The 24,681-nt window shown below is 41.2% G+C and overlaps 1 protein-coding gene across 10 annotated transcripts in view; it reads left to right on the top strand.

Moving 5' to 3' along the window:
* The window catches only part of DDAH1 (dimethylarginine dimethylaminohydrolase 1), a 156,821-nt gene that overhangs the window by 117,460 nt on the left and 14,680 nt on the right, over window positions 1-24,681 (top strand). For all 10 annotated transcript variants that reach the window (XR_006414951.1, XM_044432465.1, XM_044432462.1 and 7 more), the window contains 2 exons: window positions 1,594-1,667; window positions 3,185-3,304. Coding sequence is in view for 9 of the 10 variants with exons in the window: in XM_044432465.1 (XP_044288400.1) it covers window positions 1,594-1,667; window positions 3,185-3,304 (194 nt within the window). In the remaining variant the exon portion in view is untranslated. The remainder of the gene's footprint in view (window positions 1-1,593; window positions 1,668-3,184; window positions 3,305-24,681) is intronic.

Here is a 24,681-nt window from a genome sequence, read left to right as displayed (position 1 = left end):
CCTTCCAAGCAGAATAGCTTTCTAACTAAAATAACTTATTGTGTTAATGTAAACTAGCCAGGCTGGCTTCAAAACATAAATGAAGTGGGTTGCATAAGTCAATAGCAAAAGAAACAAGTGGTTAGAATACTAGTCATTAGAGAAAAGTGGCTTGATAATAAGTTGATTTCAAGCTGAATACCTCTACTCCCTTCATAACTGAAATGATCAAACCATACCTTGAAGGTGGATCCTGCTACTTAAGGCCTCATCACTTGGATCATCTGATAGTTCTCAATTGGTCTCCTCTCTTTACCTGATGCCTGCCCTGGTTTTAATGATGTTCAGCTGACCTTCCTCATTAGCATGCTTACTAGGCTGTTTGTTTCTCAATGATCATCGGGCTTATCACTGGGTCCACTGAGCTTGGCACTTCTGCTGCAAATTCTAACCCCTCCTCTTCTGACTACCTGTTTCCACATGTCTTGAAGGCTGTTCTGTAGGAAGAATGGGGCCAATCCATACATATACATATGGGATTAGTTTTACCACTTAATGGCCCAGGGTTAGGAGTTTCCAGGCTGTCCTTGTTCTTACTGTTACTGGTTGCTCACCTGTCTTTGAGGGGAGCAAGAAAAATCAACTACTTCTGTATGTCTTGTGTTCTATCCCTCTCTTTCCCCACCCCGCCCTGAGAAGTGGTGCTGCACCCAGAGAGAGAGGAGTCATGGAACTTGCAACAGTGACACATGTGAATCCATTCGAGTGGCAAGCTCACTGAGAGTGCAGAGCCCAATGTCCCTCCAAAACATAGAGCAAACACTGATTACTGTGTTGATTCCAGAGAGTAAGAATAAGAGCAGGAATAGTAATGCTTTTTAATGGAGTAGTGTGTGCTTTGAAGATTTACACACCTGCTGGCTTTTCAGAACTGTTTTTCATTTTCTTTTCCCTGATATATGTTTAGCTCTGTCATACATTTCTAGTCTGAAATGCACAAATACCAAAGCTCATTTGCTTTGATATTTTCAAGTCATCAACAGAAAAGAGGACTTTTTCTGCAGTGCTGCCCTTTCTCTGAAATACTCTCTTGGGGGGGGGGGGGGATAAAGTACGTTAGCAAGATCCTGTTTAAGAGGGTTTTTAAAATCACCTTTGGTGTTGATGTTTTTTGAAACCTGTCATGTTCTCCACTGCCTCAGTTTTAATGGACTTTGGTTCTGTATTACTATCTTTTAGTTATATTGAATATTCATGTATATTCTTATAGTTTTACATTCTGTAGTACCAGGATATGTTTTACAAGATAGGTGGCATAAAATTATTTCAGATCAAATGGCATTTTGCATGTACTAGCAGAAAGCCAGCTATTAAGTAATTAAACTATGAGTTCTATCAAATTTTAAAAGGTAATAGCTAGTGTTTAATCTGTAATAAATGTTTGCAAAATGTAAAGCTATAATTAATTTGATATTGAAAAATGATGCGTGAGAGGTTTTTTTTTTTTTTTAAATCTATGTTTAATTATTCAGATTTTATCTTTAAGTTACAAGGAAATTCTATAGATAATTCCATAGGAACTTGACCATACCTACTACTGTTCTCTTTTCCCAGGCAGAGAATTCTTTGTGGGTCTTTCAAAACGAACCAACCGTCGTGGTGCAGAAATTTTGGCAGACACCTTTAAGGTTAGCAGACCAGCAGATTGACCTCCTGATAGTGATTATGTTCAGGGATCAGCAGACTACAGTCTTGTGAAATCAACTTTGATTTTACAAGCAATCCACCAACTAGATCCTGGTGCGAAAGGCATGCTCTTAGAATTAAGACTAGGCACAAGAATTTGTTTTGAATCTTAAAACTGAATTGTGCTCTCAGTTGTTCCATATAAAAGCACTCCAAGTTTTCTTTATTTCATCAGCCTAATATAGGCAAGGTGTCATTTCATTGTTGCTATTTTTAAAAAACTGAGAGTTAGAAATTCAATCCATTCTACTGAAAATCATCTGGAGATGTATCAGTAGATTCAAATCTATTTCTGCTCACACTTGAGCTAACCAAAAAGTGGGTAGGTTTTGCAGTGGATAAAAGGAAATAGCCTGGAGATAAGCATACACTGAAGCATGTTTTGTAGGCAGCAATGGAGTGAAAGGAACTGAAACTAATGGAAAAGATGACCATGTAACCTTTTTGTAATATACTAATTTTTTAGCATTCATTAAGCCATCATTGCCTTGAAGTACCTGGATCTTACTTGACTCTTATACAGTATGTTAAAGGAGGGTGGAGTGTGAAACAGATGGTTGATCTGCTATTCATGTCTATATTAATACACAGTAAATTAAAATCCAGGTGAGCCAAAAAATGTCAACGTGGTATAGAAAACAAAGTGTTTGACTCAAATTGATGGCAGCCAAGTTCAGAGCTGAACTCAATCATTAATTTGGTTGGTCTGTCACTAGCTCATAGCCCAATCTGCATGACAGTGGTGAGGAGGGCTATATATGGTACCCTGAGTGGGATGACTATATAATAATAATAGTAAAAAAATCAAAAAGTCTATGCGCATTTACCTGAGGACAAGAGTGGAGTTAACCTCCACATAAACATGTATAGAACTGCATGCATAGATACGACGCTACCTGGGATCTGTGAGGCACTGTAAGCTGTTTGCAGAAAGACTAAGGTACACACATAATGTGTGAAACGATTACCAAAAGATTCTTTAACATATTCTCATCCTAGATACGTTATAGGGATGTAAGTCCCATTGATTATAGCATATTTTACTTCTATTGATCATTTTTAGAATGGATGGGAACAGTTCTCTTACTAGGGAACAGTTTTATAATATTTCATGCTCTTAAGCAATCCATGTTTCTTTTCTTAGAGGTGCCTAATGTCAAATTGCCAATTATCTTGAGAGAGATTTTGCTTGTTAATTAAACATTGTTTTATTTAGTTGTTCTTTTGAAATGCTAACATGGGGTGTCTTATATTAACTTGATGCATAACTTGATGCATGATCAAGTTGTCCAACTTGATTTTGGACAAACCAAAATTCTGCATAGAAATATTTTGTTGCCCCAGATTTGACCCTACTTTTATCCTTAATGCACTGAACAATTACACATTCAAACTTGGGTTCCTTTGTGAAATTACAGTTCTAATGTATTTCCTTTGTAAATGCCTAATTTCTGTACAGGATTATGCTGTTTCCACAGTCCCTGTTTCTGACTCCTTGCATCTGAAGAGCTTTTGCAGCATGGCTGGGCCAAACCTCATTGCTATTGGTTCAAGTGAAGCTGCACAGAAAGCCCTCAAGGTAAAATGCTGAAAATAGTCTGTTCAGAGAAATGTTGCTTTTAGCTGAAGTATTGCCTTACAGATTCCATGCAAGGGGAAAACTTTGCATTGCTCTGAATCGTGTCTCCACAAACTGAAAATATAAATAATCTGTCCCATTTTTTTTTTTTTGCAACCAAATGATTTTAAATGCATCTTTGTTGGTGTTTTAAAAAATTAATAGCATAAGTTGAGGGATATGGAGGGGGAATTTAAACCTTTCCTCTCTTTCTGCATTAAGCAGAATGCATTCTGAAAAAGGGCTGACTGGCTGGCAGCCTCATGGAAGAGGAGCACTCCGCAGAGCAACACCATGCTGGAGGTCCCAGTTTGGGTAGTGCTGTAGCTGAACCTAGAAGGGTAGGAAGCAGTATTTGAAAGAGCAAATGGAATATCAGTGCATTGTAATCATTCCCCTGTTCATCTGAATCTCTCTTGCTGATCTCCCCTTGCCCCCATTTTCCTAGTCTGACACAGGACTTAACACTGATGGCTTCAGAAGCTGCTTGGGTTGCAGAGACCCAAATCTCGTATGGACACAAACTAAAATTACCCATGGGATAGGGATTATTATCATTCTGAGATTCAAAAGAAAGGGTTGTTAGCCTCCTTATTAGGAAACGTTGGATCCTTGCTATTTTTCAAGTGAATAAATTGCCTCTTCTTTCCCTCGTTACATTCCATGGACTGACATCAGGTCATAGAGCATTGTAGTAATTCGAGCAGCACTGACTGTCACTCCTTAAAGGGTTCTGTATTATTGAGTATGTCTGGGGAGTTCCTGGAATGTAGCTTTTGTTTCTTTCCGTCACAAGAATACCAGTAGCACTTCATTCCAAACTTTGTGCAGCCTCGTCCAGTGAACCTAGAACAGTAAAGGGGAAAAAGTCTAGAGCAGATTGGCAACTGTTTTGATTTTTCTCATCACTTACGTCTTTGACCTACCTTGGATTTTATGTATTTTGGGAGAGAAATTTGGCCTACTCCTATGAAAAAAAAGCCATTTAGCTATTTTTAAATGTGCAAACTATGTAACATTCAACAGCTCGCTTTCTGAGATTTGGATCAGCACCTCTATCAGCCAGTCTGGCTTGATACTAGTCTTGTGTTGCAATTCTCTTCAGAGGCTTCAAAAGGGACAGGTTGGTCTAGGAGCAGCAAAGACTAGCAGGTTCTGTTCTGAACATATTTCTTGATATCTTATAAATTTGTTTGGAAAACTAGCATGCCTTCATGAATCACAATGTTTTAATGTCTGAGTTTAAAATCATGGGTAGAAAGTAAAACTTGTAAAATTTATTAATAAATTAATAATTAAAATTTTTAATAAGTGAAATTTTATTATTTAATAAATTTGAAAGTTGCCCTCCTTTTCTCAGATAGCTTGCAGTTCAAGGACAAAGGAGATGAGATGTTAGTTACATGAATGCAAAATATTTGCATCTTGTTTTGTATAAGATAATTGCAGGGAAATATGAATAGCCCCAAAACCTTGAAGGGAAGGGAGGATGTTTTAACGCTTTTCTCTCCCTGCACTTGTCCCAGCAAAAATTGCTGTCTTCATTCCAAGGGCATACTCTCATTGGCACCAGAGGATGCTTCCTTTGAAATGCAATCAGCAGCTTCAGAGAGCTGATTTTTATCAAGACCAAATCAAGGAGAGACAGAGTTAAATTCCTGCTCCCCACCTTCTACTATAGCAAGGGTGAACAACTGTTCCTTCATATGTGGTCTGACTGCAACTCTTAAGGGCCTTAGCCAGTATAGCCAATGATGAGAGAGGAGGTGCAGCAAAACAGCATTTGAATATCCAGCAAGTTGCCTGCCCCTGTTGACCTGAAGTTGCTTGGCCTTTCCTTTGGCTGCTGTTTATTCACATAACAAAAAGCACGTGTTCACTTTTGCAAAAGGACCAAGCCAGTACCAAGTAAGAGAGTTCTGAGATCTGCTGTATCCAAAGCCCTTCTTTCCCACATAGAAACCCAGGCATGTACACACACTTCAGATTAAGAACACCGGGAGAAAAGAAGCAAAGAAGCAGCTGGATGCAGAAACAGCATCAGTGACAGATTTGTGCCCTCAGAGCTCTGTGAACATAACTGGGAGCCCAAGGAGGATGTCACCTCCCTCTGCTGGCAGGACTCTCTCGTGCTAGTAGAGAGGCAACTTTGTCCCCCTCTTAACCCCATCCATCAAGCAGATATGGGGATTAAATTGCTGTCTGAGCAAATTAGCTAGGATGGCTGTTAGCAGTGGTTTCTAATAAAATCAGAAAAAGCAAGTAAGCACAAAGAAAATTGCTCATGCATATTAAAGCAAATTCTTTTTCATAAGAATTAAAGCAAATTCTTTTTCATCCACCCATTTTTAAAGGGGGGATGTTCAAGCTGCCTTAAGCAACAATTCTATGCATATTTACTTGGCACACATTTCAAATAGTGCTGTTAATATCCCATATGTGTTAATGATTAACTCCACTGAAATCTAACAAGAATGATCTATACAAATTAGTTTAAACACAGGTAGCCTACCAAACTGAAGGTAGCATCAACTCAGCTAACTTGGACACCCAGCATCCTTAGGTACCGGCTGGATGCAAATGCTCCAAAATGGCCAATGGCTGACATCAGCCATAGGCTTCCATGGCAGGCCAGTGCTCTGTGAGCAGCCACCTTTTCCACAATGTTCCTGGGTATCTGACACATGTAGCATCACTCAGAGGTGTTGTGACACATTTAAAATGGACACCAAGGGGACCCGCCTAGCTGAGACACTCTCAAGCACAGAACCAGCCAAAAGATTTTAGGGAGAATAGCCACTTACCTTATGAGAGCATTTTGCTTTGGAGAGATCAGTTGTGGAAAACAAGCAGTATGAACAATTATCCACAAGATTATGTTTGAATTCTGTTCTGCATGTTTATAAATCTCTCTGGTGAAAATCTCAAATCCTGATTTAGATTTAACTTCAGTATTTTAAGCTTCTCATCTAGACAAGAAGTCCAACAATGAGAAATAAATGCTATACTCTCAGTGTTGCGAGTAATCGCTTTTATTTTTCTCCAAATGTTCAGAAACAAGTGGGGAGAAAGAAGTACTGCTGTTTATTGCAGTGAGCAGTAGGTCTTTACTTCTTAGACCACCTCACTGCAAAGCCAGCTTGAACTTGCAAGGGTTTTATCTAGACGGTATATAAGACTTTAACCCCATTTAGATCTTCAGTTTCCAATACCTCTATTTTGGTTGTGCATATTGATCTCTGTGTAAGACTTGCTGCAATAGAATCGTAAATAGTAGGGCTGGAAGGGGCCAAGAAGGCCATCGGGTCTAATCCCTTGCTGTTCTGAACACCAGTTACACCATCCCACTCAGATGACTGTCCACTTTCGCCTTGAATGTATCTAATGTGGGAAAGCCCAGGACCTCTCTAGGAAACAGCTTCTGCCATCATATTGTTCTGACAGTGAAGAAACTTTTCCTGATATCTAGCCTGAATCTGGGTTGTCACAACTTGATTATTCGGTGTCCTACACTCTGGTGTCAGTGAGAAGGGATCTTGACCTTCCCCTTTGTGACAGCCTTTGAGGTACTTATAGAGGAATATCATGTCCCTGCTCAGTCTTCTCCTCTCAAGACTGAACATGCCCAGTTCTCTTAGTCTCTCTTCATAGGGCAGTGTTTCCAATCCCTGGATCACTTTTGTTGCCTTCCTCTGGACACTTTCTAATTTTTCTGTATCTTTCTTAAATCTAGGGGCCCAGAATTGGACACAATATTCTAGATGAGGTCTGATTAGTGACAACCGTTCGTGACCTTTATTACTCACAGTACTTTTTCTGAGATTTTTCTGTCACTTTTGTGCAGCCTTATAACAACATTCTAGCACTAGTGAGCATTTCTTTTCCTGCAGCTGGGCGCTGTGAGCTGTGAACAAGAAGACTAATACAAACCAATGGCTTGGAAATCAGAACCCGTTCTTCTCTGGTACCTGCATAGTATTGTCTAGGCATAAGCAAATTTCAGGATGCTGTTTTCCTAATGAACAGTAACCACTGCCATATCAAGCAAGATGAAACTTAATTAGATGCTCCTGCAGTCTGATGAACTCTGAGCTAAAGAACCTATTACAGAAAGAAGTGAGGAAAGGCAGAAAATATAGTTTAACTACCTAATTCCTGGCATGCTGGATTGACATAATAAGATTATCCCATAATTAGGGAGAAAGATAAGATCATAGTTTTCTATACTGGTATGACCATGCCTGCCGATTGCAGGTGAAACAGCAGAGACCTCTGATACTTGAATAGCTAATAGATTTGTTGTGACACAAAGTTTTATGGGCAAAATCAGTTGTGTAGGTTCCTCTAAGTTTTGCAGTCAAGCACATATTACAGCCAGGATGTAACAGTAGTCCGATGCTAGATTCTTGCAGCACTCACAGCATTATTTATTGATGACTTAAAATCACATTTTGGTGCTTTAGGTAGGGGGCTGAATTGCCTTATACTGCTGTAGGCAATGTCTACTTCATCATGAATTTGCAAAAAACCTCAAAGTTTCAGCTATCTTCTCACTGGCTATAGGAAACAAAGAAATTGTTCCCTTTTATATTTTCTCAAAAATGGAATATATTTATAGACATAGGAGCCCTTTCTTGGGAAATGAGGCCTGCCAAATACCAGATATGCAGGTGCAGGGTGTGGACTTCTGCTATAATTTTTAAGGGGACATTTGTAACTTGTTACATTTTTGACAGTATTAGTAAGCATAGCAGCCCCTTCTGAGTGGAAGAATCTTGGCAAAATATAGATAGATGGGGCAGGACAGCTAGGCTTCCTTAAATTTACCGAGACAGATCAGGGATTCTGTTGGTGTACTATGCACCCTTCTGCCCAACAGACTCCCTGCCTGAGCTGATGGAGATCGTCTCGGACCTGGTGTTGAAGACCCCCTGGATGTTGGTCCTGGGGGACTTCAATCTCCATGCCGAGACTGTTCTGACCGGGGCGGCTCAGGACTTCATGGCCTCCATGAGAGCCATGGGGCTGTTTCAACATGTCACAGGCCTGACCCATGAACGTGGACACACTCTGGACCTGGTTTTCTCGACAGGGCAGGAAGAGGGGGATCTGCAGGTGAGGAATATACGTCTGACTCCCCTGTCATGGTCAGATCACTTCCTTGTGAGGTTTGAGCTCGAGAGCAGCCTCTCCCTCTGCAAGGGTGTGGACCCTATTGTGTTGGTCAGCCCTCGGAGCCGGATGGATCTGGATGGATTCCTGAAGGCTCTGGAGGAATTTCCGGTCGATAAGGCTGGTGCTCCTGTCGAGGCTCTGGTTGAACTGTGGAATGGGGAAATGACCAGGGCTATTGACACGATTGCTCCCAAGCGTCCTCTCCCACCGGGCAGAGTCCATTCATCCCCTTGGTATACACCTGAATTACGGGCGATGAAGTGGGTTGAGAGATGTCTAGAGCGTAGGTGGAGGAAATCACGGGATGAATCTGACCGAACACACTTGAGAGCCCATTATTGGGCCTGTGCTATGGCGGTGAGGGCGGCGAAAAAGAAATTCTTCTCCGCTTCCATTGCCTCCTCACAATGCCTTCCAGTGGAGTTTTTTCGGGTGGTACATGGGCTGGTTCATCCGGGCCCTAAAAAAGATCCTGTACCACCCTCGATGGCCCGCTGTGATGACTTTGCCAAGCATTTTAAGGAGAAAATCGCTCAGATTCGTCATGAGCTGGACTCCACTAGTAACTCAGAGCCTTCAGGGGAGGAATCAGTGTTGCTGTCTGGTCCTAAATTGTTGGATGGGTTTCAGTTATTGCGGCCTGATGATGTGGACAAGATGTTTGGACAAGTACGTCCCACCACCTGCTTATTGGACCCTTGCCCATCTTGGTTACTTAACAAAGCCAAGCACAGGATAGGGACCTGGATCCTGGAGGTTGTCAATGCCTCTCTAAGAGAGGGCTGGGTACCTGCCCCTTTAAAGGAGGCAGTAGTCTGGCCAGTCCTGAAGAAGGCATCCCTGGATCCAGAGATGGCCACCAGTTATAGATGGGTGGCCAACATCCCGTTCTTGGGCAAGGTGTTAGAGCGCGTGGTGGTGGGACAACTCCAAGCACTCTTGGATGAAACTGATTATCTGGACCCATTTCAGTCCGACTTCAGACCCAGTTATGGTACTGAATCTGTCTTGGTCGCCCTGTATGATGACCTGTGCAGGGAGAGAGATGGGGAGTGTGTCCCTGTTGGTTCTCCTGGACCTCTCAGTGGCTTTCAATACCATCGACCATGGTATCCTTCTGGATAGTCTAGCAGGATTGGGGGTTGGGGGCACTGCTTTGCAGTGGTTCCACTCCTATTTCAATGGCCAATTCCAGAAGGTGGTGCTGGGGGACTGTGGCTCTGCGCCATGGCAGCTATGCCATGGAGTTCCGCAGGGCTCTATTTTGTCCCCCTTGCTATTTAACATCTACATGAAACCGCTGGGAGAGGTCATTAGGAGGTGTGGGCTGTGGAACCATCAGTACGCTGGTGATACCCAGCTCTACCTCTCTTTCTCAACTAATCCAGGTGAGGCAGTAGCTGTACTGAACCGGCGCCTGGCCCAGGTAATGGGCTGGATGAGGGCCAACAAACTGAAGCTCAATCCAGACAAGACAGAGGTCCTGTTGGTGAGTGGTTCGGACTCTGGGGTGGGGGACCTGGACCTTGTCCTGAATGGGGTAGCACTCCCTCTGAAGGACAGGGTCTGCAGCTTGGGAGTGCTCCTCAACCCAAAGCTGACCTTGGAAGCTCAAGTGTCGGCCGTGGCAAGGAGCGCTTTCCATCAGCTTCAGCTGATCCATCAGCTGTGTCCCTACCTGGAGGACGATTGCCTAGTGACAGTGATGCATGCATTGGTCACTTCCCGATTAGACTTCTGCAATGCGCTCTACGTGGGGCTGTCCCTGAAGACGGTCTGGATACTTCAGTTGGTGCAAAATAGAGCTGCCAGGTTGCTGATGGGGACTGGGCGTTGTTCTCATATAACCCCAGTCCTTTGTCAGCTTCACTGGCTCCCCATTGAAGTCCGGGCCCAATTCAAGGTGCTGCTGCTTACCTATAAAGCCCTAAACGGCTTGGGACCTGGGTACCTGAAGGAGCGCCTCTGTCCATACTTGCCCTCCTACCCTCTAAGATCGGTGGCAGAGGCCCTCCTCCGGGAACCCTCCATGAAGTAAATTAGGTGGGTGAGTACCCGGAGGAGGGCCTTCTCTGCGTGGCGCCCCACCTGTGGAATGCGCTCCCCAGACAGGTCCGCCTGGCGCTGTCATTATTTGCTTTTCGGCACCAGGCCAAGACCTTTTTATTTAAATGTTATTTTAATTGATTGTTAAATTATTTATTGCTTTTATCTAACTGCGGGATGTTTCCAATTCTGTATATTTTTGTATATTGTCATTTATTTGATTGGAAGCCGCCCCGAGGCTTATGCGAATAGGGCGGCATACAAGCATTCCAAATAGATAGATAGATTTTGAGGCTGGGAGAATTGTCCTTGCCTCTTCTACTTTGCTTCCAGAAACCTTTTGTGGGGAAGAACAAGCCTTTCCATGTTCCTTCTTCGCTCTTGGTGAAGCAGATTACTGAAATTTGAAAGTGGAAAGATTTTGGAAGATGTCTAGACTGGAATAAGAAAACGTTTTGATCACATGCGATGAACATGAACCACCAACACCCCACCTATGTTTCCTGTTCCTGGGACAGTGAACAGGGTGAAGTAGACATTGCCCTGTACTGCTTCAGGTAATGCCCATTTCATCCTGGATCTTGGCAATGGGAGTCAATGGCATAGTTCAGATACAGGACTTCAGTGTCACTCCCTGTGACTGGTAAATTTCTAAGAAAATCATTCCCTAGTTAAAAGGAAGTTGTCTTCCTCTTCTCCTTCTCCCTGCCTTGTGTTTTCCTTTTGTGGCAAGGAACTGGGGCTGGAGTAATGAATCCATTTTAAACTGCTTGTCTATGGCTGTATCTTTCTGAAACGTATCCAAACTCAGGGAATTTGCTTTCAGACAGCTTTCTAGAAGACCCATTCCCTTCTATTCAAAGTGGAGAATTTTCATCAGAAGCGAATGCACACTCGACTAACTTTCTTTGGCCATTACCTGATAGATGATGGATTCTGTTTCCTTTGGTGGTTTTAATGTATGGCATAAAAGGCTGTGAATTAAGACTCTTTTCAATAAAACAAAATTTATTCATAAGGATGCCTGATTAGTCTTTACTGAATGCAGTGATATTGCTTAGAGCTCCACCTAGTGACTTTCCAGCAATAGCATCCAGAGGATCTCCTTTTTCTTCTCTTGCTGTTTTTGAAAACAGGAAAAAAAAACGCTGTGTATTTTGATGAGCAGATGGTCCTAGTGGCATAGGACTGAATAAGACTATTGTGAATCTTGAGAAACTTATTCATAGCTTAACAAAAAGTTCTGTCTTCTGTGTATAATTACTGTGTTTTTGTGTAGCTCAGATTGTTTGTGTTTACTGCTTGATGTACTAGGGATCCCAGACCATGATGGGAAGGCAGATCTAAAGCCAGGCAGAAGAGAGCTTGGGAAGAGATATATTTGTGTGTCAGCACCGTGGTTCCATCAGTAAGTTTTATGGTGAGGAATTGCTTTCCCCTTTGGATGGGGACAGAGCATCCTATTATAGGTACCAGCAGACCAACACTTGAGTTAGAAGGGGGCAGTAGAGCCTTTCCCCATTCCCTTATTCCTTTCTCTTGTTTCTCGTCACTAAGGATAGGTGAGAATTTTGCTTCAGTTTATTGCAGGAAGAAACTATTGAGTGTGTGGAAAGATGACCTGTAGCTGCAGGATGAGATCGTACATAGAATAGCCCTTTACTACCTCATATTGTGTAATGAACTCCATGGAGTACAATGTAGACTAATGTTCAAGATTTTTGGCCTCAGTTTATCACTGAGCATCTATAATACTGGTTGTTGGCAGAGTATTGGTTTGTCTTATATTTTGGCAATCATTAAAAAAAGAAAAAACCATGGCAGGTAACTTCATTAAAATAATAAAATGCAAAACAAATAATGAAACTACTGGCAACCAGCAGAGAGAAACAAATAAACAGTAGAGGCAGCCATTGACAGATGTCCAAGGAAACAGATGATCTTAGCCTGCAGTCAGTAAATGCCAGTAAAGTTAGTGGCAAGCATGCCTATTCAGTAATGGGCCAACGAACCAAAACTGAGATGTATTACTTTTTTTTCTGTGAAAGAAAGATGCAATTGAGAGAAAGAAGAAACAAACATGCAGGATTCATAAAATAGTGGTGGGAAACATGTCTCTCCAGACGTTTTGGACTACAGTCTCATTGACTCTGACCATTGATTACACTGGTAAAGGTTGATGGGAGTTGCAGGCCAACATTTCTGGAAAGCCCTAAGTTGCCTGTTTCTGTTCAAAAGCCTTTACTAAGATTTGTAAGGTCTTTCATTGCAAGGCAATTGTAATGGCTAATGGAGCTTGCTTTTCACTGATAATGCAACCTGAAAATATGAAGTATCTCCTCCAAAGACATATTCCACTAGGCCAGTAATCCTGTGCAACAAAGCTCTCCAACTCTCAAACAAATATATGTACACACTCCACACCCATCTTAGCAAGGAGGGTTGGAGAGATTTAAACCTTATGTCTCCATGTACTGTGACCATCATGCATCTCTTTTCACTGCTGGTTGATGGTAAGAAAAGTGAGGAGGGGAGGATGATGTGAGGGAATAATACAGCATGCCTGTCCTTCTTCCCATTTAAATCATGGTTTCTTAGCCCACCAAAGGGCTGGTAAGTGCACAGCTTGTCTAAAGAGGAGAGTAGGTGGGGTTGATCTCATATATCTCTTCCTCATCTCAGTCCTGGTCACTACAGTCTGCTGAATAGCTAAGAAGTGGGCTTGCAGGAGTGGGGAAAGTTAAAAGTTTGGTGACCCATGGCGCCCCTTCAAAGACTGCCTGCAGGTTGCCCATCTGTGCAGAAGGCCACTAAGGCTGCATCCCATCAGGAACTTGAGTTCCCTGAAATTTGAATCATGCTCAGATTAGCCAACAGATATGAATCTCAGTTTTATGCTTTAAAATGGCCTCCCTATGCTGTGTTTTGTTTCTGGACTTTTAGCAGCCCTCAGAGTCCTGCTGAGGCAATAGTTGAAATGATGCCTAATTCTGATGTAATTCAGTTAAAGTTTCATTAGCCCTGGGGACGGAGGCTAGACAAAATCACCACCAGGAATTACTGGGAGAACAAAAACTCACTTTATTCCTATTATGTGTTCCTTCTCATCCTTTCCTTCACATATAAATCCGAAGATTCTGCTTGCTTACTTAGCTGGCTGGGCAAACATAAATGTCCAGCTACTAAGCTCTGTATAATCCTCTAGAGCTTATATCCATTTTACCGGGCAACATATTTCTGTGTAGCTTCTTATGTGTAGGGAGAGTCTCTGGCTGATTCAATACTGAGTCCACTAGGTAAAGAAGCATCTCTTGTATCTCAAGCCATCTGTCATTTTCAGACCCTTTGGAACTTTCCTTTGGTTCCAAAAGGCTTTTGTATATGACAATCTGCATTCCAATTCAGGCTTAAGTACTATTGCATATGTGCCAGCAAATACAATTAGAAAATTCTTTAGGCCTATTCGCAAGACTATTTTCTACTAGATATTTTCTAGCTGCTGTCTTGATAGAGAATGAAGAGGTAATATGCTTTGCACATTAAGCTGGTGTTGATTCCATGCAGTGGATTGGGTTTTGCTGAAGAAGTAGTACATTGGGCTAAACTCAAGGTGCTGAGTAGGTGAGATGGAGTTAAACTGAGAGATTTGTAACAAGCGCAGATAGCAACAAGGTTGGTGTAATTCGTTGAAACTTCCTCTAGCATCAGAAACTTATTAGATAATATTAGGAATAAGTAAGATGAATTTCAGGAACTTGGGAATATCTGGGTAGATTCAGGGTTGACTTTTCCAGAGTGATTCTGTTAAACAAGGGCATGGTGAAGAGGGTTTGGGAATGCTTTTCGTAAGAATCTAAAAGGTTTGTGATGTGAATAATTTTCAGAATAGGAAAGGGTTGAATATTTTCCCAGCATATTTTTCTGAGAGTTTTGGAAGTATTAATATTTTATACTTCTTAAATATGGTGGATATTGATAACTTTTAATGGAGAGTGGTAACTGACCCATTACTACCTTAGTGAGACTCTTACTGATGGTTGTACTAGTAATTCCAAAGATGCTAATTAGTTTCAAGTATAGAATTTTACCACAGATGTAAAAGAAAATCAAATAAGAGCTGAAAAAAAGTTGTGCCTGTTATATTGCAGGATAAAGTTACTAATTCAGACAGGTGGTTCAAAGTCAGCAGATTTGGGCTTGCAGTCTATGGTGTGCTGGTTCTTCAAAGTGCATTTCTGCAGTGCTAGCCTGGTCACATGATACCTCCATGATAGCAAAGTTTATGCATTTAACTATTCAAGGATCCATGCGCACAAACTGTGCACCTGCTACCATTAGGAGTGTCCTCAATGTGCCCCCTTTCAACAGTTGGTATCCACTGCGGGGATGGGGTGTCCATAATGTCCCAGATAGATGACCCAGTCATACAAAGCATGAAATTGCTGGATAGCTGAACAAAAGACAAATTGTATTTTGGCTCTTGGGTCACCCAAGACATTTTTGTTCATATATGTATTTCTAATAGTGCCTCTCTTCCCCCTCCCTCAACCGTCAATAATAGTCACTTGTCTGACTGGTGATAGAAATTCATACTCCTAAATACCATATTGGTGTTTCAGTTGGCTCCCTGTCTGAAGTCACAACATTCAGTCTACCATTTCATATGAGTTGCTGTGGCAAAGATAATGAATATTGACAATTTAGAAAGAGGATCACTTCAGGTGGAGAGAAAGCAGCGGAGGCAGAAAATCACTAATTTCTGTTTATGTCTGTCTATGAAAAATGAAAGAAGTCAAGTTACAGATTGCTGTTTAATGGGTTCTTTCCAGAAAATAGCTATTTCTCCCCTCAACCACTTTAGCTAACATGTTAATTATCCTTTGTTTCAGGCCATCGTCTTTACTCTGGACCCAATCTTAACTTTAAAAGCACTTAGGTATCTAGATGAAATGCATGTTTCACAAATGTTAAGTTTTGAATTATGTCGATATGTCTGTAGATATGTGTAAAGCTACCTGTCTGAGGTAGATTGTGGTGTTTGACATGGAATTGTGCTCTCAGAGTCTCATATTGTGATTTTCTTTCAAAACAACATTTTGACTTTCAGAGAAAAATTGGCTCAGCCTCAAGTCTAAACTGCCTTCATTGAAAAGTATTGAGCCTGAACTGAAATCTGAGGTGAACGCTCTAACTTTGATGATTGCACATGTACTGGCATTTATACACTATGTTACAGTCCATAAATGATGCATGTACATTAAAGTTATTAAAGTTAATAAAGCAGAATGCTTCAGCAGTTGGGTGGTACAGAAGGAGTTACTATGATTATTAATTCAAGCCCACTGGTGAAAAGTTGCCTCTGTCAGTCTAGCTGGAACAATATCAGAGTGACATACATAATAATGTATGTTTGTTTATTGAGGTTTATTTTTAATACATGATTAGTAACAGAATGATAACACCAATTGCATCACTTAAAGGAAAATGAATATAAAAGCAATAGCAATAATATTAATGTTAAAAGCTGAAGATAAATTTCAAAGCAACTAAAAACATTCTGTAGATGCAAGTCTGTAGGTTAATGCCAAGAATTCCTATTGGACCCAGAAACAAACTGGAAATTGGTCAAGAGTGATACAATGCTGAAATAATGTGGTCTTAATACCTAGTTGCATTCAGTCCCCCGGTCACCATATTCTGTACTAACTGAAATGTTCAGACCATTTTAAAGAGTAGCCCCACAAACAATGTATGTGTCATTGAGAGCTTACGAGAACATGAGTCACTGAAGCCAGTATGGTGAGATAAAGTCATAGCTGGCATAGTAGGCTAAGCTGATAAAAAGCACTTTGGGCCACAAAAGACAGTTGTGCTGCTAGCAACAAAGGTTAATCACTGGTAAACTGTGAACCTGAAACTTTAGAACAGGCACAGGAACCTCTAGCCCATGAGCTAATTTGGCTCACTTGGCCAGCCCATAGCTTGGTTGCCTACACTTCTCTGCAAGAAAGCAATGAAGAAAGAAAGGGGTCTGAGTCATCTCAGCTTCACTCCTGCCCTTTGTTGCCATGCAAGAAATGTGAGGGAGGGCCAAACCTGCAGAGAAGAGCAGTTGTGCTGCTGCCTCTGTACAGAAGGAACATAGCAGTCACTCCTGCCTGTCACTGAATAGAGAACATCCCCGTGTACAGCAGAACAGTAGAGATTGCGCTGCTCTTTCTTTTCATCAAGGATATCCTCTTCTCCATGAAGTCAGACTTCAGGGGAAAAGAACAGAAGTTCAGGAGAAAGGGCCCACCCCCAGAGCCATCTAGCCCAAGGAGTAAGCGGGACAGGAATCTGCTTCCCAGGGGTTGAACTGTTTCCCGCAGAAAGGTTTCCTGAAATAAATGTGTTTTCGGAGGTACGGAAAACAATGCAGTGTTGGTGCCTGCCTAACTTCCAGAGGAAGGGAGTTTCGGAGAAATGGAGCTGCCATATTGAAGGCCTTTCTCTTGGTAGAGCCAAACTGAGCCATAGGTCCACATGGACCCACCAAGGACATGCCATACAGTGACCTCAATGATCAGGCAGGTGGGTAAGGGAGATAGGATTCTCTCAGGTTCCCTGGTCCCAGGTTGTTTAGGGCCTTTATACACTAGTACCATATCTTAAACCTGGCTCAGTAGTGTATAGCAGTGCAGTTCTCTCAATGAAGGAGCTGCACGCAGAAAAGGGGGGCAGTTCTTAATATCAGCCGAGCTGCTGCTGCAGTAGCTGCAGCTTCTGGACCATCCTTTAGGACAGCCCTGCATATAAAGCACTGAGTAATCCGGTCTTGTGGTTATGGTGACCTGTGGCTATAGCTGGAAAACCAGTCAAAGCTGGTAAAAGGCGCCAACCACAGTTGCTGCAGTCACCTGGGACTCCAGCACTAATGATGGAACTAGGGTTTCATCCCTAGTTACCCGCATTATGAACCTGAACTTTGAAAGGGAATGCAAGCCCATCCAGAGCAAGCCTATTTCCTGGAGTCGAGAACCATTTGCCCACAGGGCTTTTGATTTGCCAGGATTTACTGGTACCTCAGTCTTGTTTGGATGGAGCTTCAGTTACTAGCATTCATCCAGTTCATTACTATGGCCAGGCACCGATGAAGCAGTTCTACTGCTTCACCTGCATCCAATGAAAAATGGGATAGGGCTGTATGTCATCAGAATACAAATGGCACTGCATTCGCAATCTCCGAATGTGCTCACTCAGTTGTTTCATGGAAATGTTAAGCAGACTAGAGGACCCTAAGGCAAAGTTCATCCAGAATAATCTTATGGGAACAGATGTCAAAGTATGTGCAGAACCACCACAAAATTGCTGTATTGTGACTCAAGTCAAGGCAACACTCAGGAAGAATTCCATGCCTGAGGGCATGAAAAGCCACTGGGAGGCTTTTTTTTCTTCCCTGTCTATGAGAATCAAAGTCACACTCCCCATCTCTTCATAGGGTAACCAAGACAGTTCTGTGGCCAAACTTGGCCTAAATCCCCATCCATTTCCCAAATGGATTGGGAAATCCATTGAATTGGATTGAAGAATCGATTTCATTGAAGTACCTGATCAGTCACCACATTCTCAAGTATCTTTCCCAAGAAGGGGATATTGGCTACTGGCTTGTCATTATTCAGCTCTAATGGCTCCAATGACGGTTTTCCCACAGAAATAGTTCCACTGTCACCCCACTTAAGAAAATTTACAACAGATGTCATTTGTCCTAGCATATCTGCCTGTGATCTCATCTTGCATTATATTTTGTAACAGGTTGACCCAGGAGTTGGGAAGTTCCACTATAAGCAGCCATTTGTACGTGCAGTAGGTACTTGGCCATTAGCAATAAGTTCAGGCCATTAGAAATATCAAAACCTCAAGTTCTGTCTTATCTTTTTCTATTTATACTTTTAAGTAAATAGAATCTCTTTTATTTGCTCTGCTTTATTTTAAACTGGGAGATTCTGTAGTTAGGACACGGAATAGTTCCACACAGGAAGACTCAAGTTATGGCAATTAACATTGCAAAGAAAAGTTAACAATTAAGTGATTATTTTCTGTTCACCATTTGAGAACTCTAATAACTTTGCACCTTTATTATGCAATAAAGAACTTGTCTGCCTGCACGAGTGCCCTTGTCTCTGATGAAACTGTAAGTTTGACTTGCATAAATAGGAACTTTGCTTCCCTTCTTGTTCTTGTTTGCTTTCCTGAGGACCAGCTTCCTTTTTCCCCATGTTATGTTCTAAAAGACAGGATGTTCATTCTCCAAAATTTCTTCAGTGTAATAGTTTGAGCCATTTCCTTGAGCATTTTCCTGCACATACTTTTGTTTTCTACTGGAATTCCTATGGAAGGGCTGGTGCTAAGCCACCTCTGAGACTTTGCCAGAAGACTGATTCAGAAGAGTACCTTGTACATATGTTAAAAGTAGTGCATATGTGCAGGCTGTCTTACTAGTTACATTCCTAACTACTTTTGAAAGGCACATGAGAAACAATTAGGCCAGTGGGAGTATATATGCAAGTTTCTTTCCTTTGTTTTTTTGCCTTGTGGCAATCCTGGCTGAAAAGATAAGGAAAAAAAAAAGAGAGAGAAATGACTCTGGCCAAAACAGCAAAACGCATTTGCTATGGAAAATCCTTCATGTGGGAAACACCAATTCTTGTTCCCAGAGCAGGAGAGAGTGTTAGCCCATCTTCCAGCAAGCTTAATGTCTCTTCTGAGAAAGTGGCTCAGCAGTTTTTTTTTTTTTTTAAGTTTTGGAGTTTGGAATAATAAATATTCTATTTAATATTTTATTATTTCTATTTTGTTTATTTTGGTTTTATTCAATTTTGATAGCTTATTTTTTATTGGTCTTTTATAGTTGTCCATTGTCATGTTGTATATTGTATTGTTTTTATGGATTTTTAATATGATGTAAGCCACCTAGAGAGCCTATGGCTAATGGGGCAGCATATAAATAATAAATAGAAGACCCATTAAATAACAGCCACACAAGCTTTAAATATAGCATGCAACAGTTAAATCTTTTCCTGTAGAGCTCTTATGAACAAACAGAAAAGAGAAAATGTAGAGAGAGAGACATTCCTAAGGAGTGTTCATTTTGACTGTAACAAAGAAAGGGGAGGACATGTGAAATGTGATGTCACTTTTTGCATCTAACCTGCTTTCCATCTGCCTGATATTCTGATGGCATATCAAAATATAACTTCATAGTAAGCCCAACTTTCAGGGCAAGAAAGCAAGCAGGGAAGGGATGTTCAAAAGCAGCATCCACATCCTGGGTTGGGGGAGTGGAAGAGAACTACATGTGTAAATGACCTGCTGAATAATCCTCCTAGTTAAGGAGGTGTGTACCAAGGCTTGTGCCATAGCACCTCACCAAAGTAGAAGTGCACCAGTGGTTGCCCTAAAGATAAGGAAATGATAACTGCCTGGTATGAGTTGGCAGTCATGCTGGAGAGGGTAGGATGACATTTGAAGACCCATCTGCTAATAGTAGACACAGTGACAGTGGGTGCATTGAAATACCACTTGAGGATACAGACACCCTATCGGAATATCTATAAATGAAAATACTAAGAAGCTGAAGTCCAGATTGTACCAAAGTTTCTCTTCAGGTTGAACTTGATGCAGCAAAGTTTGGCAGGGCAATCTTCTAATTCCTACAGGAAGCCAACTTAATATTGACTATGACGAGTGGATTAAAATGGGACACTAATAGTATGCATCCTGCCATCTTGAAAAGAAATGCATTTTCTTATGATATCTTGAAATGAAATACAGCTCTTTTCTAATCAGTCAGGTCTCTATATCACCCACCTTAAGAAATAAGAATGATCAAGAACACATTTTTCTAGGTAGACCCTCAAGGAGGGATGGTTCTTAGAATTTCAAAAAGTAAGACTTATGAGTGCTTTGAGGACTAAGGAAAGTTCCCATCTGGGTAATAAAAATGTTTGATATGATGGGGAGGTGATGGGACGAGAATGGTTTAACTCACCCATCCAAATGTTATCAGCGGTAGTGATTTAAGAGTATTGAGAGCTGAGCCCTTGGTCAGACCCTCTTGGAAAAAAGGGGACAGGATAGCACTTTCCTGCCTGCAGCCCAGAATGGTATTTTATAAGTCCAATTTTCCATTTTGTGTGCAGCCCATACACTTTTAGACAGAAGAAAGCTGTAGGACTTTCCTAACATGCATAAGATTGCCCTTTTACTGACCTGTAGCTATTCTCCCTGTGGCCCAGTATAGCCAACATACTAAGTTTTGCTGTCATGTTTTTGCTTCTCTCACAACCCAACACACATTGTAATATGTGGTGAAACTTGAGGCACTATCATGCTTGTTAAGTGAAAGCCATTATGTGTAGTGCAGGGGAAGGCAGAAGGTAGATCTCCAAATAGATGCAGAGTTAAACTTCCAGAAGCCCCTGTCAACATGGCCAATGGTCAGAAATGCTGGGAGTTGAAGTCCAAACCACACAAGATATACTTTGTTCTCAGACTAAGACTAAGGAGACCCCAGTTCTGCTCCCCAACCTGCCATGAAGCTGGCTGGGTGACTGTGGGCCAATTACTGACTTTCAGCCTCAATCTTAGGGTTCTTGTGAGGATAAAATGGAGAGGAGGGGGTTTGAGTATGCTGCCTTGTGCTCATTGGAATAAAGGCAGAATAGAAATGTAACAAATGCATAAATAGAACTTCCCCAGATTTACATGGTAAGTTGGCTATCTGAATTCACCCTTTCCTTTAAGGTATCATTGAAAAGTAAGGCCTTTTACATTGGTACCAAGGGTCTCAACTAAAAGTTCAACAAGGATCTGCCTGGTATGGACGTCAAGGCATAACAGAACAATAAGAGCTATGATGACAGCATGAGAAAAAAATATTCTGTTGGTTTAATGTCTTTGCTAGCCACTTTAATGCATTCCTTTTTACTCTGTTGACTTCTGTAAAACACAATAGGAAAAAGCAAGATTGGGGGCTTTGGAAGTTACATTGTTTGACATCAGGAAAGCATGACTCAGGCTTTAGAGAATGTGGAGCAAAAATTACCCTGTACAGGAGGGACAGAATTCCCAGAAAACTAGACATGCAGGAAATGCCAGGCTGCTAGTATAACTGGTCATACAAAGGTTTCTGGGCAGGAAACCAGACTCACACAAACTGAATTTCTAATCTTTGTAAACAAGGAGGTTTTCCCAGTAGTACATCTTGAACACTGCACAGTCTGGCAAAATGAATGTGCATTGTTTCTATTCTGTAGACATTTGTACTTAATTAAGTACTCCTGTGATCACCATCTTCTGTCCAGAGGGCCTTCAACAGCAAGCAGGAAGATTCAGATCTATCACTGCCATCATTTAGCTGCTAGCTGAAAGAGAAATTTGTGGACATACATTTTGTGTTGGGAACCTTCCTGGGGTATACTATGGAACAATGAGCTGCCTCTGCTGCAGGAAATAGAGAGGTTTCTCTGCATTCCAACCCCAAATGAAATCCTGTTTGTTTGCAGTCATATGTGTATGACTACCTGCATTTTCCCCAGATTTTCCCCAAAGTTGTATGCATAAATATGGTCTCCATATAGTTATTAACATCTGTCCTTCATCCTTGTGTAGCGTGACTCATTCTAGAACTAGGATCCAAGGATGGCTGCACAATAGCAGGGTGGTTTCAGGCAAGCAACTAGTGGGTAAATTAATTATAATCCCGTAAGCATCTGTGGAAGTCAGTCCTATTGCCATACGTAAACTATAAGTAGGAAAGAATTGAACTGTGCTTTGATGTGAAGAATATTCATTTGTTTATTTTACACCCACAGTATCTGACATACTGTCTGCAGGGCAAAGTTAGAAGCTGGTGAACAAATTTTAATCAGATGACAAGCATAAGTGGGTGGGACTAATCTAGGGGGAAGAAAAGGAAGAATGATATTGAACTCCTCTGTTCCAGCTCTGCAACTACTGGAAGACCAAACCACCCTTGGATGAAGATGGGATATTCCCTCAGGGTGTGCCTGAATGGGGCGGGGGGGGGGGGAGTGCAGTGCAGTGCAGAGTTAGACCCACCCTCCCCGCCTTTGCTTTTGCCTGTCACAGCTCTGGGAGGGGGCACAAATTTCTGCCGACTTGAGTCATACCTCTACCTCTGATTTCTTTTTAAATCAATGCTGTTAAATTAAACATGTTGAAGAAAGGTTGAGTATCAGTCTTGTGTTTTAGTGATAATAACTTTGATATTTTAACCATTATAAGCTGCTATGACTAATGCATATATCTTAGAAGACAGAGATATAAATCTACATATGGTATTTCCAGTACCAGTGCTACTAAAGTTCAAAGAAAATTGACCTGGGAATATAATTTTTTTAAACTTGTAATGCCCAGATATTTTTCAAGAAAATTCAGAGCATTTTATTTTAGGTAAATTCTGCTGATTAGCATTTTCTGCATACTTAAGCTCAATTTATACCCATTCCTAAATTGGTACCTCTATTGTGAAGAAGTATGAATATTTGTTTGTTTTCACCACCACCCCAACAACATAACGTGTGAAGTGACCCAATGCATGGATAATTGTGCTGTGTATCTTGTTGTCATGGGTGGTTCCTGCACATACAAAGGCATGGAAAAGAGGGAGTGTGTCGTATGAGCCAATCCATGCAGTATTTAGATTCAAGATCTAACCTGAAAGTTCTTACAGGGATTAGCACCTGATTCTCTGGCCTATCAGAGCAAGGGGCTTTCAGCAGTTTTTTCAAACCAGAGCTGAGCAATGCTGCACAGGTTAAACTTCTACCCAAAAATGTAAGAGCACATGCTTTTCGCATCTCAAATTCAAATCCTTTTTATCTCTCATTGTGAAATGATCAGATAGCATGTGAAAGGAAGGACTTTTGCCTGTGACTCTGCAGAGCATCTTCCAGTCATATGCACCACTGGGCTAAATGGATGAATAATTTGACTTCTTGCAAGGCAGACCCTAAGTACTTGCGCTCTCACTCATTTAAGACCTGCTTTGGGCTCATCCTAATACTCTCTTGCCTGGCATTCTAAAAATGGTTTTTTGAGGCCACTAGAGTCTTTCAAAGGGGTTTAAACTTGTTGGTTGAACATTCTTCCAAAGACAGAAATTATGGGCAGGGTTCTAAATACCTGCCACTGAGTTACATGTATCAACAGGAGATTAACTTTGCTATTGCTAACTCTGTGTATGAATTAAGAGAACTGTCATATAGCTGCATTTTAATCTCTCATGTACTTTCTAAATGCCTTTTGTAATTCCACAATTTGGGCTTGGTTGCACATGAGGCCTTGGATCATACAGAAAGTGTTGCCAAACATAAGGTTACATTTTAGAAGGAAGCACTGCATTTTGTAAACAAAAGCAAAAGGTGTTTAGTTTCTGTGCCTTCTGTTTAAATGATCATTTACAACTGAATCAAAATACATTCCTAAGAGTTGAGCAACTGCTTCCATAAGAATTACAATAGCAGACTTTTATTTATTTTTTTTCCTTTCGTATTGAGACACCCCACTGGGTCAGGTCCAGTCCAATTCAGGTTCTTTCTGTGCTGATACTAGTAGTATGATGCCACATCAATAAACAGTACACCTTAAATGTAATTTTGATAACTATGAACAGAGTTATTTTAGCATTTATTCTTTAGGCAATCCAAATTTCATGCCAAGAAATCTGACATACTAGATTATGCAAACAAAAGACAGTTGCATATATTTGCAAAATTTACAGAATATATCTACCTGTGACATGTTTCATTCTTAGATTGATCTGTTTTATTGATATTAAATATATATAAATTCATGGTTCAGATACAAGGACATATAACTCACCATTCTGTGTCTTATAGTTGGTCAGCCTCTGTTCCCTTTTTGTTCTCAGATTCTGATAATCAGAAATAACATGAGGCATTAGGATTATTGAGGTGCATAAAAAAAGATTTGGAGCTGCTATACAGATCTGCTATACAATACAGAAACATGTACATTATTGTGCAGATTAACTTCTAAAACCTTCTACCTGATATTCCATGGAGTCATGAAAGAGATAAGGCTGCTATACT

This window comes from Varanus komodoensis, unplaced genomic scaffold (genome assembly GCF_004798865.1).
Source record: "Varanus komodoensis strain SLA01 unplaced genomic scaffold, ASM479886v1 scaffold24, whole genome shotgun sequence".
NCBI lineage: Eukaryota > Metazoa > Chordata > Lepidosauria > Squamata > Varanidae > Varanus > Varanus komodoensis.
This window is presented reverse-complemented; position numbering and strand designations above follow the sequence as displayed.